General features: G+C 37.7%; 1 protein-coding gene across 4 annotated transcripts in view; it reads right to left on the reverse strand.

The window, feature by feature from the left end:
* The window catches only part of BBS9 (Bardet-Biedl syndrome 9), a 328,017-nt gene that overhangs the window by 250,023 nt on the left and 58,407 nt on the right, over positions 1-19,587 (reverse strand). For all 4 annotated transcript variants that reach the window (XM_075212581.1, XM_075212584.1, XM_075212582.1 and 1 more), the window contains 2 exons: positions 5,298-5,481; positions 2,180-2,309 (listed from right to left, as the gene is read on the reverse strand). In XM_075212581.1, coding sequence (XP_075068682.1) covers positions 2,180-2,309; positions 5,298-5,481 — 314 coding nt within the window. The remainder of the gene's footprint in view (positions 1-2,179; positions 2,310-5,297; positions 5,482-19,587) is intronic.

The raw sequence follows: 19,587 nt of genomic DNA on the forward strand, positions 1-19,587 counted from the left end.
CAACAATTTTTCCACATCTGCCTAAAAACTCTTGCACAGTACTATAATATATATACATATATATATATATATATATATATATATATATATATATATAAATAAACATACACACACTGTATATATACATATACATACAAACACACACATCTACAAAGGTTCTTTGCGAGTAAAAGCTCTCTAAGAGGACGGACAATGAGAAATGAAAACTTAAAATTTATTTACCAATAAAATAGCTGTGTGAACTCAAACTATGTAAGCAAAACATCTATAAATTAAAACGGTTTGCAAAAGAAAAAAAAATAATTACCAATATCTAGAATTCAATCATTGCAGTCAATTAATGTTAAACGATAGCATTCTTCCTTGAAATAAAATAATTCACAAGAGATTATGATTTTTCCTTATTAAAAGGTCAACTTCACATGTTATTTAGAAATGTTTTAATGATGTGGTGATGGCAGTTACAGTAAGAACAGCAGATGGACTAGAGGGGAGAACAAACAACATTTTTACATCTGGATATAGTGACTTAACAGCACCTTTGTTCTTAAATCCTCTTGTCGCCTTTTTTCCATTTTTATTTGACAGCATTAAATCACATACTTAAACTTTTATTTTCCTGGTATCTGACTGAACTGGCTCACACAGTGTTCCATACAACCACTCTGCTGATTTGCCAGTTCTACCACTATTCAAATCATTCCTGATTGTAATTAAGACAAGCGAGTAAAGTGACAAGTGATTTGTAGAAAATGCTAAAACGCAATCCACTGGAGAGCCAAATCGTCTAATAGTTGCATATATCCTGCACTTTACATTGGTTATATATATATATATAGCCTGAATCAAACATTGTATTGTTAAATTAAAATGGCTTATTGAAAATAAAAAAAGATATTATCTAATAATCTAAATAACAGTACTAGCATCCAGCACTTCTGTGCTTAGGTGTTAAGCTCCTATTTTTTCCAACACACACACTACAAAATTGCAAAATGTAATTAAAATCATATCAAATTTATGGTCAGGAGTCTGCAGTAATAGCACTAAATTCAGTTCCAATTAAAATTATAGTGCACAGACAAGAAATAGAAAAAACATCCTCTGTCCTTTGTTATAGCTAATCTGAATTCATGCTTGTAGCTCATTGCAGATGTCTGGCAGGTACTAGACAAGACAGAGGTGCCTTGGACACAGTACTGAACCTTATTAACTAAGGTAGTGCACTGCATAGGCACTTGTATAAACTTACCCTGGATCATCCTGCAAGGAAAATCTAATTAGCTACACTGGCAGAAACAGGGTGTACTGTGAGTTCTGCCCCATGGTTCACCTCACTTTGTTAACGTAATTATATCTGGATGTTCTAGCATTACCTCGCTGGTTCCTTCTAGCTGGGCATCTAGCTAAGCTTTTGATAGCTATTACTAAAATAAAAATATTAAAAGTGGAGTTCCCCTCCACACAGACACTTTAACAGTGGTCAACCAATTATTTTACAAACATACCAAATTAAATACATAGCCAGTATCCTGAGGAACTCCTCCATCTCCTTTCAGAAAGTCTAGTCTCCCTGGGTCTCTCTTTATAATCAACCCTTCCTCAACCTGTGATCTTAAGCTTTTCCTTGGGCAACCCCCTTTATCTTGTTTAGATGTGTAAGTGTTAACATTTTTCTTTGGGCCTCATGTGAGAAGACTTTACAGCGCTAAGTAGCCCTCGTGGGGTGAAGCTACGCCCCCTGTCCTGCTGCCGTGGACAGTCATGTTCAGAGGTATGCAATGATTACCCTTAGTAAACGGAGGTATTGCTATAATAATAATCGAGGTATTGCAATCGATGTCCTTAATAAACTGTTGAGTTACTGCTAAAATCTGGAAAAAAAAATGTAGCACAGCTCATGTTCTTGCATCCTTTCACAGAGCACTAGACCAGCGTCATATGTGGCCTGTTGTGAGATCAAGATCCTGAATGGCTGAGTAGACTTAAAAAAACATGTCTGTTATATTTACATATTTGTATATTTACAAGGCATTCCACTGCATTTTTCACACTGACAACAGACACTGTAAATGTAAAAAAGTATATATACAAGAACAAATAAATCTCTCACACAACAACCATAACCGTGTGAAGATAGGTAGTTGTACTATGTGTGCGGTTATATAAAGATACTTACTGGAAATTGCCAACTTTTACGGCAACAGGAATGTGTGGAAGCTGCGCTGCCCACTTCAGTGTCACATCCTGGTACACAAGCAACATGTTATTATGGTTTCCAACCAAAGAGTTTATTGTTCCTTCGCTCACTGTAGAATGACCAGAAACAAACTTTGTGAGAAAAATAAGATACTCTATGCCAGGGACATTCACATGTTCCCATTTGCCTTCATCTTGGCAATAATATGTCAGTACATTAGAAATCTTCAGGACACCCAGCAAAAATTGATATTCATCTCTGTAAAAGCTGCTGCTACAAATAAATGTAATCTGTTTCATTGAGTGCATCATGTTCACTGATGTACAGTTAATAACCCATATAATTATAAAACAGGCAATGAATGTAATGTATTGTATTAACATCTATGATAACAGAGAAAACGACACCTGTTGCGTTTGTAAAATATACTGTTTACTGTTTTACATTATTTAGAGTGTTACAATTGAAATGTTAATTAAGAAAACAAAATGTTCTAAATTAATCTACATCTTGAGTGCAGTCTTTCTTGATAATATAAGCATAAGCTTATTATAGAAATATTGGTCATGTGGATTTATAGCAAAATAGGAATTATAGTCCTTAGATTAAATGGGCAGTATTCTTTGTTGACGTTAATAGTCATTAATGCATTATTAAATGGTCATTAGCAAATGTACCTTACCATAGGACTCTCAGTGCTAACAGAGAGCAACAACAGAATCCAGAATAGCAACTTATAACATGTATCATGTACACTGTTGTCCAGTTAATCGTCAAATGTCTTATAATATGAGTGTTTTTTAATGAAGGATATGCATTCAAGGTGATTTAAAGTTAACTTGTAATCTTAAACAAAACTTAAGTCTTAAGTGCCATTTAGATTATCTAGTTGTTTATCTTTGGTGCTCTTGCAAATAAAACTGGTTAGTTCATGCATCTACATGCAAGGAGAAATTATGTGTGGTAATCAAGGGCAAAAAGATAAACAACACTATCTGACAAAATAAAGGCTTAGGTCAAAAATACAGAAAGCCAGAAACGTAAAGCAATATATTTCGTACAAGTTGTAGGAATCCATGCATCAAATGTTAACTGTACCCAAAAGTGGAAAGTCCGTTCTTTATATAAAGTCCACTTTAGGTCATTTTTCCTAAATTAACATTATAGTTTTTTAATACACAGTTAAAATGTCATTGCCATATCCCCCTCCCACATGTCTAGATCATTGTCTGATGAGAAATTTAGAATTAAAAGGGTAAAATATTGTAAAGTAGATAAGTTGCACTTGTACTTTACAGGGGCGAATATGGAGATAAATGAATGTATACATAGTATTTGAACTAATTTCTTTCAATGACAAACAGCTTTTGCTGTGCGACACACTAAAAGAATAATTTGTTATTGGTGTGAAGTGAATGCAACAGAAATATAATCCAAGGATATTAAAGTAAATTTACATTTGGTGAGTTAAAAAACAAAACAAATGATCTTCCTCCTTATGTACCCCCCTCTTTATTTTGTATACCCCCTCTACTCCTTTTTGCTTTCTGTATCCCACAAGTTTGTTAAAATTTAATAAAACCACTGATGTTAAAACTCCATGGTGAGTCACATGGTCTCAGACAGTACGGCGCTCACATTTCACTCAGCCTGCTTGAAACTAGCATATCGGCAAGAGAAGAGTGGAGTACGGCATCAAATTATCAGACATATCACTAAGGTAGATTCAGTGAACAAAGGACAGAAAATATTTTTAGAAATAAAAACATCTACATCTCATGCAAATTAAAGGAAATTATGACAGCTTTGTCAACTAACTAAAACAGCAAAACTACTCTGGTAGTGGGTTCTGGCATATGTTATGAGACAGCCCGATGGTTTATAGGTTTTGGTGTGAGATCTGGGATTGTGTTCTTGCTACCGTGCCTGCTGCCCACGCCATAGGTTCCAAGTGGTGCTTGTTTGGTACCTCCCTTGAAGACCTTACAGATAAATTTATTTTCAAATATATTGTTAGTTTGGTGACCTAGGCTAAAGTCATTATAGCTCAGGTTTGACTTGCCCCGGACCCTCTGGAATTCCACAACTGGCAAGCTCTACAAATGTAGAAAAGCAAAACAAATACGGTACGATTTGGTCCAGCTGGTATGGTTCACGTTACAGGGCCTGTTCAGCAGATATAGCCTCAATGGACTAGCTGTCCAGTTGTTCTGATGGGGGAGGGGAGGTATCCCAGGGGCCTGCCTTGCGCACTTTTCTAATCCTAAAGGTTCAGTTTGCAGCACGCACAGAGTTGAGACTTGAAAAATTACTAGATACTAACTATCTGACAGGATGTCTGCAATTGTTATCATAGATAGGTAAACTGTATATCATGCCCTGGACTTTCTGCCTGACAACACTCTTAGTTAATAGATATTTATATGTGATTGTGTGCGGGCACTAAACAGAGCCTTGGTGTCCTCTGTGAATCTTTACACTTTGCTTTCAAAAATAGTTTATTTTTTGCATCTTGTTTTTTTGAAAAATCAATAAAAATTGACCTGATCCTTTCAGAATAATACATATGATAAATACTTCTCTACGCAAGCAAGCAGCTTATGCTAATAAATATATGTTGACGCCTTAGGTAGCATTACCTGCGCCGATATATTTTAGGATAACTATAGAAAAATAAACTTTTCCCACTAACAGTGAATATACTTCCTTGACCTAGAGATGGGAAGCAGAGGGGAAGTAAGATCAATTTATATTTCATGTTTATGTTCCTCGTGAAGACCTGTAGGTAGGCTGTATTAATATTTAAGTAAATTACAGCCGCTTTCATTTTCTTGTTGTGTTATACTTGAGGCAAGAAACGACTAAGCATGCAGACACACATCCGGCCCAGTACAGGTAAAATGAATTGATAGCAGCTTTAAACACAATATATTGATTAAATGTTACATTTTTTATTACCTTCATTTACTGCCAAAAAGGGTGTCTGTAAATTATCAGGAGGAACAGTGTATGCAGACAGCATATTAATGCCTATATAAATTTGTACATCTAGTCCAGTGGAACAGAAAACACTGCGTTTCATAATTCCCCAACTAACCTGAACAATATGGAAGGAAGCAGCTTGGACTGTACTCAAGCTTTTTCATGAAGCGGATCTGTCCGTTCTCTTTGAGGCAGAAGAAATTTCTTTCGCCAAGTACAAAGATTGAGAAAGCAGTGTGATTAAAGGAGACAATGCTGATATCCAACGCCTGCTCACCAATGTTTAAAATCCAGTCCGCCTGCAGAAGAGAATGAGCAGTGAATAAAAAGAACTCACTTTAACAGTTGCACATCACCTAATTAATGTCAGATTTTATCCAAAGATGCACACTAGTACCTCCAAGATGGTGAGCCTAGAGGCTGACTATTACCGAAAGCCTAAAGGCTCCAAGACAATTATATTTGGGGGTTTCCTTTATTTCAGTTGTACTAATTTTTTTTAATTTAAGTATTACAAGCAAAGTATAACACACTGCAAATACACCAATCATTGAACAGATGCAGGAAATATAAAGCCAAGCAAGAAAATTCCATTTCCATAAAATTAAACGCACATTGTACGCCGACAAATAAAGCTGAATTATCAAAGCACATGTGCATCATCAATAAACATTTCCTGATGAAATATTATATATAGTACACAATGTTTGTAGTGTGTTTTCAAAATATTTTTTTTATTATTTGCCTTTACTAAACTATCTACATACTTTTCTAGTGCTTCTAGCTTCTACACCTAAATCAACATACTGTGGAAACAGCCATTTAGTGTGCTGAACCTGAATGCCCCCTATCAGTTTACTCAGAATCAGTGACACTATAGAGGAACACTTTAACCAGTATTTATGTGACATGCTCATTATTCATGAGGAATCACTGAGCGAGATGACAAGATGCATTTCCCATGAATATTGCAGTTTCCATAGCCAAAGAATTGATGTGAGAAATACCTTTTTAATAAGTTTGCAGACGCTCTCATGACTTTCTAGTGGCCTTTCAGTTGCATATTATATCTAAAAGCAGCTAACTATAGAGAGCTACAAAAACACAAAACAACATACAGGGTGGAAGATCATATACATTTATGAGCCACAAATACACTTTTTGAAGAAATTTAATACATTTATTATTACAGATCTATAGACCAGCACTAAAATCCAGACATCTGGGGAGAAAAGAGGGACAGGTGGAATTGGATCACAAAGAGAGAGAGTTGAAGTATGATATCGGTTCAGCCCAGAAAATAGCTGACACGATTTTGAGCAGGCTACAGGTTTTCTCTAATGCCAGACCTCAAAAATAACTTGATAAATTCTGGTGTACCATTGTACAAATCAATATCAATATGATTTGATTTATTGCCTATCTTCAGCACCTTGACTTGCTCTAGACATATGCCTGTTTTTCCTTCTCTTGACTATATAAAACTCTTTGATAAAATAATCTAAAAACAGTTTGAAAATATAGGTATAAAAATATTGCACATGCAGCAAAACTGGGGTGCTGGAATTCATGTCCACAAGTCCTCAGTTACAAACACATTGAGGAATGGAAGGTGAGTGCATGCAATTTCAAATCACCCCTGGCGCCCCCAACCAACTCACACGTATACAGTAGAAATCATTAACAATTAAGACTGATCTATTGTATAAAGTAAAGAATAATAAAAATGGATAGGACATTGCATGACACTACAATGTAATTAACCTGTACATAAAGATTTGAGGTTGGAGGGAAATGCATGTATTTGGGCCCCTTAGAGGTGTAGGGCCAGTAGTGCTTGCATCCCCACATATGGCTTAGCAGCTACTCTTGCGTATGATAGGTTTCCTTATATTAATAACTACCCGCCCACTTCGGCCCCCCCTTGTTGGTGGGTAGTACTCTGATGTCCTCTGATGCTGTTAGTAACCCTTCTCTCCCAGCTGGTGCCTCCATAGTCCAGAATCTGGCTGCTGATGGGTCCGCTGGCTACGGTGGCCGTGATCATCCCATCCACTGGTGTAATGCGACAGGCGTCTGCTTCTGACTCCGAAGGTGGTTCTGCCAGGCAGAATGAGGATTCCTGATGTTTTTCCTGCGTTTTCCAATTGTCATACTTCTAGGGCAGACTCGTCCAGTTGCGGAGCAAGCCCCAGTAAGCTGGTTAAGAGTAGCGCAAGCATTCTGTGGCAAGGAAAACCTCGGGCACGCAGCTATTATATCACCAGGAGAGATTGTGTGCTGCACTAATACTGCCATTTTTAGTGGCATTCATGTGTTCGTGAGGGACACGATTTACAAGGGTCAGTACGTGGACATGTTTTGCATTACGGAGAGGGCTAAGAAAATGGTGCCCATGGCGCTCGGTAGAGGCGGCTTTAGCGAGGCCAAATTTTTCCTCTATATGTGGGCCTGATTGGCTGTTGGCACCATTTATGGATTTATCTTCGCTTCTGTCTCATGTTTCTCTTTGTTTTCTTTTCAAGCCCGTTTCCTTCTTTTCACCTCTGGCTTTTGCATGCTGCTTTGGGCTCCCTGCTACTCCAGGCTGGCCACAAGAAGTTGCTTTTTCCTTTTTCTCTGAGGCCTCATATTCCCCTCACATGCCTTAATGCCTCTGAGTTTGACTGATGTTTGAGATTCTCTTCCTGCCTTACAGATCATTGGACCCTGCTGTGGATCTGGGTGGTTGGCCACTCCTTCGTCCACTGGGCTGCTTTACACTGGGCAGCTGAGGACACTTCCTCCTTCCCCAGGTCTGTGGTGGTTTTCTAGTTGGCTCAGCAGGGTTTGAGCTGACCAAGCTTTAGAGTGCTGATGTTCCAGGAAATTTATAGGCGGGGATACCCCATATGTTGGAGATCCACCTTGGGAGTAATTATTTTGGCCATGTTAAGTCCATTGGTCTTATCTTGCACATATAATCCGACCTGGCGTGGGGTCATTCCTCATGGCTCGAATTGATCCTCTACTGCACAGATAAAATCGCGTGGAGGGTATGGCAGTCCTTTCTTGATGGGAGGCTGGTTGAGAAAGGTTAACTCGGTGCTGGCCAGATTTGTCTGCTCTTTTGGTTGCTTGAGGATCGAGCACCCTTTGATTAGATTCCAAAGTGCTCACCTTTACAGACATGGTGGGGTTCATTTGACTGAAGAGGGTATGGGTTTGTTTATTGTTTAAATTTAGAGGAGTTTAGTTAGTGTAGGTTTAGGCAGGCCTTACCAGAGAGGGGGGGCTAGAGGGGAAATTTCGCCCGGTCTTCGACTAGCAGGGAGCCTCAAAATTTTCCAACTTACTGTTTTTGTGTTATGACTTTTTTTAAAAAAAAAAGTTATCCATTTGATAATTTGACAATTTACAAGTAATAAAAGGTCAAACCTAGCACCTAAACATGTTAATTGGTTAAATTGGCACAGCGCAATGTGACGCATGCGCTTATTGCTCTACCGTACATGATGCACCTATCCACACAGACACATGAGAATGTCATTTGTCCTTGAGATTTGCAACTTTGCAAGGGAATAGTTTGTTTATAATTAGGAAACTGGACTGGTATGTCTGATGTTCAACATTCATTGAGGAACTTCAGAATTGGCATATTACGTAAGTTAATTTCATCAATTTTTTATTACTACAATGCTCGTGTTTGTATAGATTCAACAGGTTTTGTTTTTAGTAATACATTTTAAAATATCACTTTTTTACATGAACAACTGAAGCTTTTAAAGATAAATAGCATAAATTAGGTAACAGGACCGTAACTAGAGCGATGCAGCCGATGCTCTAGCGCAGAACGCAGGCTGTCCTGGGGTGGAACCGGCTGCCACCGCAATGTCAATCTGCTGTCCGCCTGCTGCAATGTTTTTATAAGTGGTGTGCCCAGGTCATTCGCTGCAGTCACCTTCTGGCTGCCGCAGGGCTGTCAGAACATCAGGATAGGAGAGGAGAGGGAGGGAAAGTGACGACTGAGCATGGGGGCAGGGCTACACAGCCTTAGCAGCAGCTGTCAGACTCACAGGGAGGAGGATGAGCTGCAGCCATGAAGACTCACTGTTTTCTGTAGTAAGTGTGTGTGTGTGTGATTACTGGGGTAGAATTAGGGTAAGTGTGTGTGGGGCAATTAAGATGCTGGGATAAATTTGGGTAGTGGGAGAAATGATTTGTGCTGGAAAAGGTCAATGGCATGTGGGGAGCAGTTTGAGGTGCGAGGGGAACAGTATTGTGTGTTAGGGGTAATGGGGCAGTGTGAGCTGTGGGGGAAGGAAGTCAGCTGTGGAGTGAGCAGTGAGGTGTAATGAGACCGTGTGAGCTATGTGGGGAGGGAGGAAGCTGTGGGGTGAGCAGTGAAGTGTGATGGGGCAGTGTGAACAGAATGGGGGTGAGCAATTGTATGTGTATTTGGTTTTCAGAAATTTATAAGTGCAATTTTGATAACAAATAATGATAATTTTTATACAATTGATGTTGCAGAATATTACGAGAAACCATATGATGTTGTCGAGGAAATTTTGAAAGTAGGGCATCTAAAAAGACAAGGCCAATAACTTAATTTTTTAAATCACCGGTACAAGAAAATGCTCCTCATCCAAGTGATCCAACAACAAGTGCTTCAGGATCAGGAACTTCAGGTTCAAACCCAGCTGAAAGTGAAAACAGCCAAACCACTGCAACTGCAAAAAATGACAATTCTGTTCCACATTCAATGCCTGAGGCCAAAGTTCAACACGCGAATGAAGTCATTTGTCGAGAGGGAAATGTGCCAACAGCGATATCACAGACACCGAGACAAGCAGCAGAAGATCTAGTTTATAATCCAGAAATTCAACAGCAAAAACGCTGAGAACCAGAAGAGCAAGAATTAATTTCTGCTGAAAGTTTTACCAAGATTGACATTGGTATGATCAAAAAAAGGGATGCTGCCACATAAAGTCATTTTTTAAAGATGCTAGTTTTGAAATACCAAATAACATTGCACAAGATGCTAGTAAGCATGCGTTCCCTTATCTTCTACTTAAGAAAAACCTTCTGAATGGTGAGACCTACCCACGAGACTGGAATGTAGCAAAACAATCTCTCCATTGTGCGCCTTCCTTCATTTTTAATAAAAGTGCAGCAAAAGCTTCAGTTTTATCTGCTCAATCCGGATGGACCTTGATTAGAGGTTAGAAGAAATTGTACGACCGAATACCATCACACGAAAGTTCAACGCTGCATAGATAAAATCATGTGACGTAGAAGTCAGCCTACAGAGCAATATTATCTGACACTACAATGCTAAGTCACTACGGATGCTAATTATTGGAAACAAATTCTTGAGCGCATCCTGCATGTCATTTTTTACATTTCTGAGCAGGGACTAGCATTATTTAGGTCCAGTTCTCGTATTGGTGACCGTAATAACGGAAACTTTCTAGGTATAATCCAGCTTATCAGCATTTTTGACCTGAGTTTATCGAGACAGGTTAAACTTGTACATGAATCACAAGAACCAAAAACACCTGCAAGTTCATTATCTATCAAAGTGCATAAAAAATAAATTTATTGAACTGTGTGGGTCATTCATACAAGAATCAATTCTTGATGAAGATAGAAATGCAAAATACTTTGCTATCATAGTTGATGCCACTCCTGATAGTTCTCCCAAGGAACAAACCACTCTGGTGATTCATTATATAAAGATTGTAGAATGCTAAAAAATGTTAATTGAAGAACAGTTTGTCATGTTTGATACTTTCGCAAAAAATGGAAAAGAAATTGCTGATCGAGTATTGGAAAGTTTGGTAAAAAGATAGATTTTCATGCATGCATTGGCCACGCCTACGACAATGGATCTAACTTGACTGAGAAATACAATGGAGTACAAAGAATTCTGCTTGAGCAAAACTCATACTGTATTTTCTCCAGCTATGGAAAGTACACACTAAACCTTGTGGATGTTGACTGCACTGAATCCTGTAAGGAGGCAATTACTTACTTTGGAAATGTGTAACAAATGTACAATATCTTCAGTTCCTCTTCACAAAGGGGGGAAATTCTGAAAGAGCATCTGCCTGCTTCACCTCATAATATATCCACAACTAGATGGTCTGCATGCTCTGATTCTGTTGAACCAGTTGCACATCATTTGTATTCTGTGGAAACGGCTTTATCCAATATTCAAACTCTCAATCTCAGTGCACAAACTCGATCAGAAATTCAGTCCATTAAGAAGTTCTTGTTGAAATTTGAAAACGTTCTAATGTCATTTGAGGATAAAGCTACTTACAAAGATCGATCAAACTACCCTACTTATTGAAGCACGCAATGCTACACTGGGCGTTAAGCTGGACAACATCAAATGTCGTATAAAAAACATTGAACAAATGGCACAATAAATCAGATGAGATCGTCAAAGTGCAAAATTGTAGCAAAAAACATTAAAATTCCAACCAAGTTCTCCACCAGTAGCCACTTACCTACTCAGTGCGAGTAGGTAAGTGGCTACTGGTGGAGTACGCTTTAGGGCCAGCAATTTCTATGGAGTCATAGACTCCATTCTTTCTGGTCTTCATTGTCTATTTACTTCATTGGAAGTAATTTGTAACTTGTTTAAGTTTCTTTGGGGGTTCAACAAAATGAGCTGCTACACAGCTGAAAACTTTCAATAACAATACAAGAGAGATATTTCTTTAGCTTTCAGTGACTATTTTTCCTAAAGGGAAATTTATAGAAAGCAAGTTAAAGAAACTGCTTACAGAATTCCTAGAACAAGGACTTTCTGGGGTGTTTCCCCAATATCACAATTGCTTTGCACATTTTCCTCAGTTTGCCAGCATCTGCTGCTTCTGGTGAACGTATGTTCAGTGTGCTGAACAACATAAAAAAACATAAATCACTCAGCTATGGGGCAAGAGTGATTGAATGAGCTGGTCATGCTCACTATTTACTGTGAATGTAGGATTTTTCCAGTTGATTGCTGCATTTGCAGAAAAAAAAGCTAGAAAAGCACTTCTAATTTGAAATCTCCAATAATACAGTACATTAGTATATGAATACAGTATTTTATTTGTAAAAAAAAAGTTAAGCATTAAAATCTATTTAAATTACATTTTTTTTTTTAAGAAAGAGGGGTGAGCCTATGCCTATGCCTATGCTTGGTGGGTGCACATTACTTAAAATTATGTTATGACTGAACCCCTTTCCCTTCGAAGAATCGGCTTTGGTTCAAGTACTGCCTTGTCGGTTGCGTTCCGTCAGTCTCACGTTTAAGGATAAGGGTGCACCCAAGTGAAAGTATTACCATTTGTATTGGTATCCAGAGGGTAAATGACCCACACTGTGATATCAGGAGCATTTGATCCTAGCTGAACTTCCTACAATTTTCTCCTCCACCATACAGTTTTCTTGTTTTAATAAATTCCTTTTAATTACCAAAGCAATGTTTTGAGTCAATAATTTAGAATTTAATTTAATTTTGAAAGGTACCTAATTATTCTATTTTTATAATGGTTTATTCTATTTTAAATTTCAATAAAGAACATTTATTTTATAAAATTATACAATCATATAAGATATAATTAATATATCAGTATCATATAAGATATATGTATTATTTTAACATATTCAATAACATGAAGTTATAAATTATAGATGAAATTTTACAACTGACAACAAATCAACATAAAATAAAGTTAATTTGGGTCATAATACTTAAACTGTTGCATATTTTTTTTTTATATTTCAGAGCTTTTTGTTGCAATCACGCATTGCCATCCATTATATGCAGACTTTTTACTCCAGTTATGAAACATATATATTGACGTTATAAAAAAAGTATCTATGCCGCCAGTGCAACATTTACGTTGCATATTCATATTATAACAACCTGTGTCATTAGTGGTGATAGCTGACTCTAGCGCAAACTTCGGCAGCCAATGATGTTCACTGTAAGAGGAGCTACAATAACTATCACCAACTAAAGTACAGGCTAATAGTGTTTTCAGTGGTATGTATTTTAGATTAGAAACCAAGATTTGTCTTCTTTCTTTGTATAGTAGACCCTGAGAATAGGGGGTGAGCTTTGTGCACTAGCCAAAAGGATTAATATGTTTAATATGCAAGCCAACAGGAAAAGGGAGAGGATGTTATGCTCTAGCCACTAGGATTGGAAACTGTTACATTCAGTATATTACCCACCAAGGATGGGGCCACTTTGTACACGAGCCACTGAGATTGAGAACTGTTTCATATACTGAACACAGGAATGGGTGGGCTTTTATATTTAGACTAGTCAACAGGATTCAATCACTAACCAGGAGGATTCAATATCAGATTGTAACCGCTTTGTACACTAGCTAAAAGAAATGGGAGTGGAGCTGCATTTACATTAACGACCAGGATTCAATTAAAGCAGTATATATGTATATATATATATAAAGTTATTAAGTGTTGGGATTTAGACCCCATATTTTCTTTAGTCTATGTTCACACTAGTTTCCCCTATGTCTAAAAAAGAAATACTGTTTGAATAACACACATACCGCAATGGAAAATAAATATTTAATTTTGAATTTTGGAATAATGGAGAAGCAAAATTGATCATCAGTAGAAATTGTTTCAATCCCACTGGCTATCAAAAATATTTATCCCATTTGAGACAAGCGGATGCTGCGATGTCAGTGCCGTGCATTTATAATCAGTGCACTAATTTCGGTTGATGTGATCTTACAACACTTTTGTAGAAGAGAAAAGAAAATAACTATTCTTTCAACAGAAAAAAGTATAATATTGGCGCGGTATTGGAATTGCATAGGATTGTTGCTTCAAATGTATATATCTTCATTACATGTTCACGGTAATATTAGCAGTAACAAGCTGAGGTTATCAGTAAGAATATCTGTTACTACAGGGACAATAAAGTTGGCTGTATTTCTATACATCAATCACTGAAGCTACTGTACAGTATAAGTACAATAGTGTTAAGTATTTGAAATTACACTATGAATCATTTCTCTGGCGGATGAGAAGATACCACAAGATACATCTGCTGAAATATTACTGCTTAACTACATTATTTCCATCTGGCACCTTGCAGCAATATGACAAAGTATAAAACCAATATTCAATTAGCAGTTTAACAAATCTTTCCCAATTGCCCATGGTTTTTATTCCAGTCATCGGTAGCAGCTTTGTCAAGGAAGTGAGTAGTGCTTACACAACCCTAAATAAAATATGAAACACATGAAATAAAGTACTATTCTAGGATTTTAAATAAGAGACAGAGACATAATTTAGAAGTCAAATGCTAGGTCAGTAGTAATTTTATTTTATATTCTTGTTTATAGCTTAATCATGAATATTATATATTAATGCGGTCATGATCAATACTAAAATCTGAAGTTGCTTAAGATAACATTGTTTACAGCAAATCACGTGTAAGTAAATAATGCTACCCCTTTATGTATGCTTCAGAGTCCTGCTTTTTGTCAACTGGCTTTGAAGGTTCATTCAGGAGATGCCTGGTTTCATTGATGGGCAGTCAACCCTTTTGTTTAGTGCCCAGTTAAGAGTCAACAGACCCTAAAAGATTGTCTGACATTCCATTAGCTCGAAAACACCATATTTGATGTCACTAAAACTTCAGTGTATAGACTCTAAAATGTAAAAAAATCAACAATGAATATGAAACAATGATCAATTTCTGGATCCGATATTGCTGTTCGCTGATGTATCTTATATGCAACCTTTACAATTACGAGAAATGGTCGCAGACCTTTGAATTTACTTTGGATGTTAATAAATAGCTTTGTGCTTTGGAACCACATTGTTTTGGATCAGACAATCTATGAATTTACCTTTAGTAAGTCTTTAGAGGGAAATATAATTCATCAAAGCAATAATTTCCATAATCCATGTTTGAGAACACAGCTGTATAAATGTGAAGCCACTGGAATTAGCCATGTAAGGTGTCAAAAATAAATACTGGCCACATAAGTAACCACTAAGGATAATGTATCTCCGCAAGGAATCAACATAACATAATCCTGTTTCATATGTTTATCTGTGAAAATCATACCATGTTTAGGAAAATGAATGCAATATCTTTGCTATTTTCCATAGTTATAATATATTTGTAGAACCCATTACTGGAACTGTTCTTGGACTAATGGCAATAAATCAGCTTTAAAACAGGTAAGCATACCTCTTACTGTGATGTCAAAGAAGAGGGGGGAGTTTGAGCAAGAAAGAACAAGGTTTAAAAAGTGATGAACTGATGTTAGAAATTGTCAATTTTTGGAGATCAGGCTGTTACGAACAATTGTTTAAACCCTTTATCATTTCCCCAGGCAACAGATTATGAGTGTAATTTCCCTGTTTCTTTGTTTTTATTTGTTTCATCATCATCATCAATTTATATAGCGCCACTAATTACGCAGCGCTGTACAAAGAACGCACTCACATCAGTCCCTGCACCATTGGAGCTTACAGTCTAAATTCCCTAACATACACAGACAGAAACACAGACTAGGGTCAATTTGATAGTAGCCAATTAACCTACTAGTATGTTTTTGGATTGTGGGAGGAAACCGGAGCACCGGAGGAAACCCATGCAAACACGGGGAGAACATATAAACTCCACACAGATAAGGCCATGGTCAGGAATCGAACACCTGACCCCAGTGCTGTGAGGCAGAAGTGCTAACCACTAAGCAACCGTGCTGGTGGCTTAGTGGCTTTACACACCAATTTGCTTTATGTGAGTAACCGTTTCCCATCCACATGTCACACATGCCCAGGTGGCAGATTGTGGGATATTTTTTTTCAAGGACTTATGTGGAAAAATTCTGCACGATTTTTGAGAGAAGAAATTGACTGATATGCCCCTGATGATGCCCAGCTACAGTTAAGGACGAAGTGCATTGGGTAAAAAAGCTTGAGAAACCTATCTTCTCACTTATGACTCAAATTTACTTGCCAGCTAAATTTTCTATCCGATTACCTTGATGTATGTTTAAAATACTATACAATGTGGCTGCCCAATATTTTCTGTTTCTATTGAGAGATATAAATCTTATGAAGATGTGAACATAGAGGGATCTCCCAAGTGGAGATATGTGGCTTTATATATGACTCTTGGTAGGTAGGCACTTTTTCTATAGTGTCACTGATGATTGGTTATACACTAAAGTTCTGTGAGAATCACTTTTCTATTGTGGAGGATCAATTGTGGATTGATGTTTCTGGTACAAAGACACTTAATTATTGTGTGTGTACACGGGTGTATATTGTGTTATAATGTTACACAATTGTTTTTCCTTTCATTCTTATGTATTGATACGTGGAGCTAAGAGCTGCTTGAAGGTTATTCAAGATTCATGATTTTCAGAATTCACAGATAAGCGGTTTATAATTCGCTATATGGTGCGCATTTTTATACAGATATGTGATAGAGCGTTTGTTGAGGTTATTGTACTAGGCACCTTTTTCCTTTGTCTTTTATAGGAATGCAGAATAATTCACCAAGGACAGAACTCAATGCTTAAAATAAGACACACAGAGTAATCCAGCGGCGCACTGAGGATTGTCGGGGGGGGGGGGGGGGGGTTTCCCCCTGCCGACCCAAAAAAAAAAAAAAACCCAGAGAGAGCTGCTGTATGCGCAGCAGCTCCGTTTTGCCAGCGTTGTCCTATACAGCAACCGCGGCGCTGTCTAAGAAGCCTCTGCTGCGGTGCTGTATACAATACAGCACCGCCGCGGACGCTTCTTTGACAGCGCCGCGGCTGCTGTATAGAACAGTGGCCACTTAGTTAACGCAGGGGGGGGTTTCTAGAGACTCAGAAACCCCCCCTGCATGCGCCACTGTAATCAGTTCTCGTTTCCTTTCTCTACCTTGTATTTTGTACAAAGTCTGTGAAGATAGCAGCTGTATATACGAGCCAAACAAAGCATGTTCTTGCTGCTCAATGTGAGGGCAGAAATGCTCCAATCATTGGCAACAGCAAAGAGCAATTGAGAGTAGCAAAAATGCATAAAAACAAATGACCAGTGATGCTTTTTTAACGTTTACCATGTATTGTGCTTTTACCAATATAGTGTTAAATATGAGAACAGTGTCAAAACTTTAGAAAAAAATGGTGAGAACTACACCACTGACTGTTATTTGTCCTACTTTCATTATCCTTTTAGTTTGTTTAATAAGGTGTTTAAAGCCCCCAAAAAAGCAGATAGGTGTGAAAATAAATTGAAGTGTGAAACAAAACAGAAAATAATAAAATCAGAAATCAACAATCAAAGCAAGGACTAAGCTGAAAAACGTAAAGGACTATGAAAGGACATCAGGTTCTGGGCAGTATGGCAAAAAGAGTGCCAAAATAAACAAATAAGTCTATTTGTATGTAAAACAGTAAATATAATGTTATCCAAATGAATGAAGGGACTATTGTGTTAGGATCCTGATAAAATGCATACACAAAAACCTTTATTGAAAAAATGTGTTACCTGACCTACATAAGCTGGAAAGTGTGGTACTCTAACAGTGTAACCCACATTGCTCCCACAACCACAGCCAAACATCACTCTAAGAACTGGCAAATGACTTTAGCAAGAATATCATTCTTTCGCTACTTACTGTACAAATTAGGCAAGCTTTACAGACACAGTTTGGTAATAGCCCTTAAAACCACCACTTGTTGTGTTACTTTTTCTTTGTTACAATGATATCAAAGGCAGGTATCACAATCTCTTACAGACTGCACTAGACATATTGCACCATTCATCCAAGACCTCACTGGGATTTCTGTTCCCCAGAACCCTAAAAATCTCTCTCTTCTTCATTTAGATCTCAGTCTAAATCAAAATATTTCTGCCCCACAAATTGCTTTTCGGCCCGTAAAACAACAAGCTGTCCACAGAAAATCTAACATTGACCACACTGTTATCTCCCAAAAATGTCTTGTTGAGCACAGGGAATCTCCAGATAAATGTAATGGCTTTGTTTTACTTCCCCTCCCTTGATACAGGATATACAGTGTTCTGTTTGTAGCTGAAATGTTGCAACTTGTATGCACTAGTATTGCATTAAGGAGGCAAGACTAGACCTTTCTGAATCTTATGTATGCACTTCAGCATACTGCTACATTGGGTTCATTATGGTCTGTTTCGCAATTTACTAAACTTTACTTGTAACATGGTAAATAACATTCATGTGACATAACTGTGAATGCATGTACCATGTTTTGTTTTTGTTTTAATAAACTGTTTAACTAACAAGTCCATATAGAGGATGTATGTCAAAAGCTATCAATGCAGTATATATGTAAACACTTTGCTGTATACATCTGTACGTGGCTAGGTGTATATGAATATGTAGCGTGCAATGTGAACCACGTGTCTTTCCGGACTCTCCTGCAGATTTGCTCCCTCTGAGATCCTGAGATGACACAAAGCATTATTTATATTATCAGAACAGGGATAGAAAGTCTAAATCCTGGAATACTTTTCAGTGGTACATACCACATGCACAGCCAACAGTACTAGCAAATAACATATTTCATCATGCTCTCATCCACCATACATTATACGAGCCAGTGCACTGCAGTGCAACCTAGTGCACAATAGATTATAGCAGTGAAGGCAGTTCCACCTACATACAGCTGTAGTGCACAATGAAATTGTATAACACTGTACCTGTCTGAGTAAACTATGAAGCACAATTAATTGACAATAAATGCATGGTAAATAACTACTTTCTCTGGCCAGAGCAAGCACTACTAAGGCTAGATACAAACTGAAGAATTTTCCAACCAACTTGTTATCTACAACAACTGCACCTGAGACTGAAGGTCCGATCGGTCAGGCGATTTATGCATACACACTACACACGATTTACCTTCAGATCTGTGCTCTTCATCTGGTCCTCTAGTCGTTTAGAGAACAACAGCACAATAGTCACTCATTCATTCATTCCTGTAACACTGATTAACGGCTTTGTTATAGCTATCCACATGTCCTTATGTATTTCGTTAGCTTCCGTGACTCTGAAATAAAATATTCAGTCTCAGAACGAATGAACAAACTATTCCATCTACAGCACCCTTTACATTTAGTCACCGGGACATGTTCATTGCCGGCAGCAGCTGAAAAGACCATGACTCTGTAAACTCTACGGAGATCGTGATCGTGAGCGCATACACACTACATGATCGGCAGGTGGTTGGAACAATATTATTAAACAGTACGACCAACCAAATGAAACGATAATCAGCACTTTGGAATAATTGGCGTTCATTGTGCGAGTATACACAATAACGCAATATGTGGCCGAGCAGTCGTTTATCCGGTGATTGGCCTGATAACTGGCTGAAAACCCTCCTGTGTGTATCTAGCCT

The sequence above is a fragment of the Mixophyes fleayi genome, chromosome 5 (genome assembly GCF_038048845.1).
Source record: "Mixophyes fleayi isolate aMixFle1 chromosome 5, aMixFle1.hap1, whole genome shotgun sequence".
NCBI lineage: Eukaryota > Metazoa > Chordata > Amphibia > Anura > Limnodynastidae > Mixophyes > Mixophyes fleayi.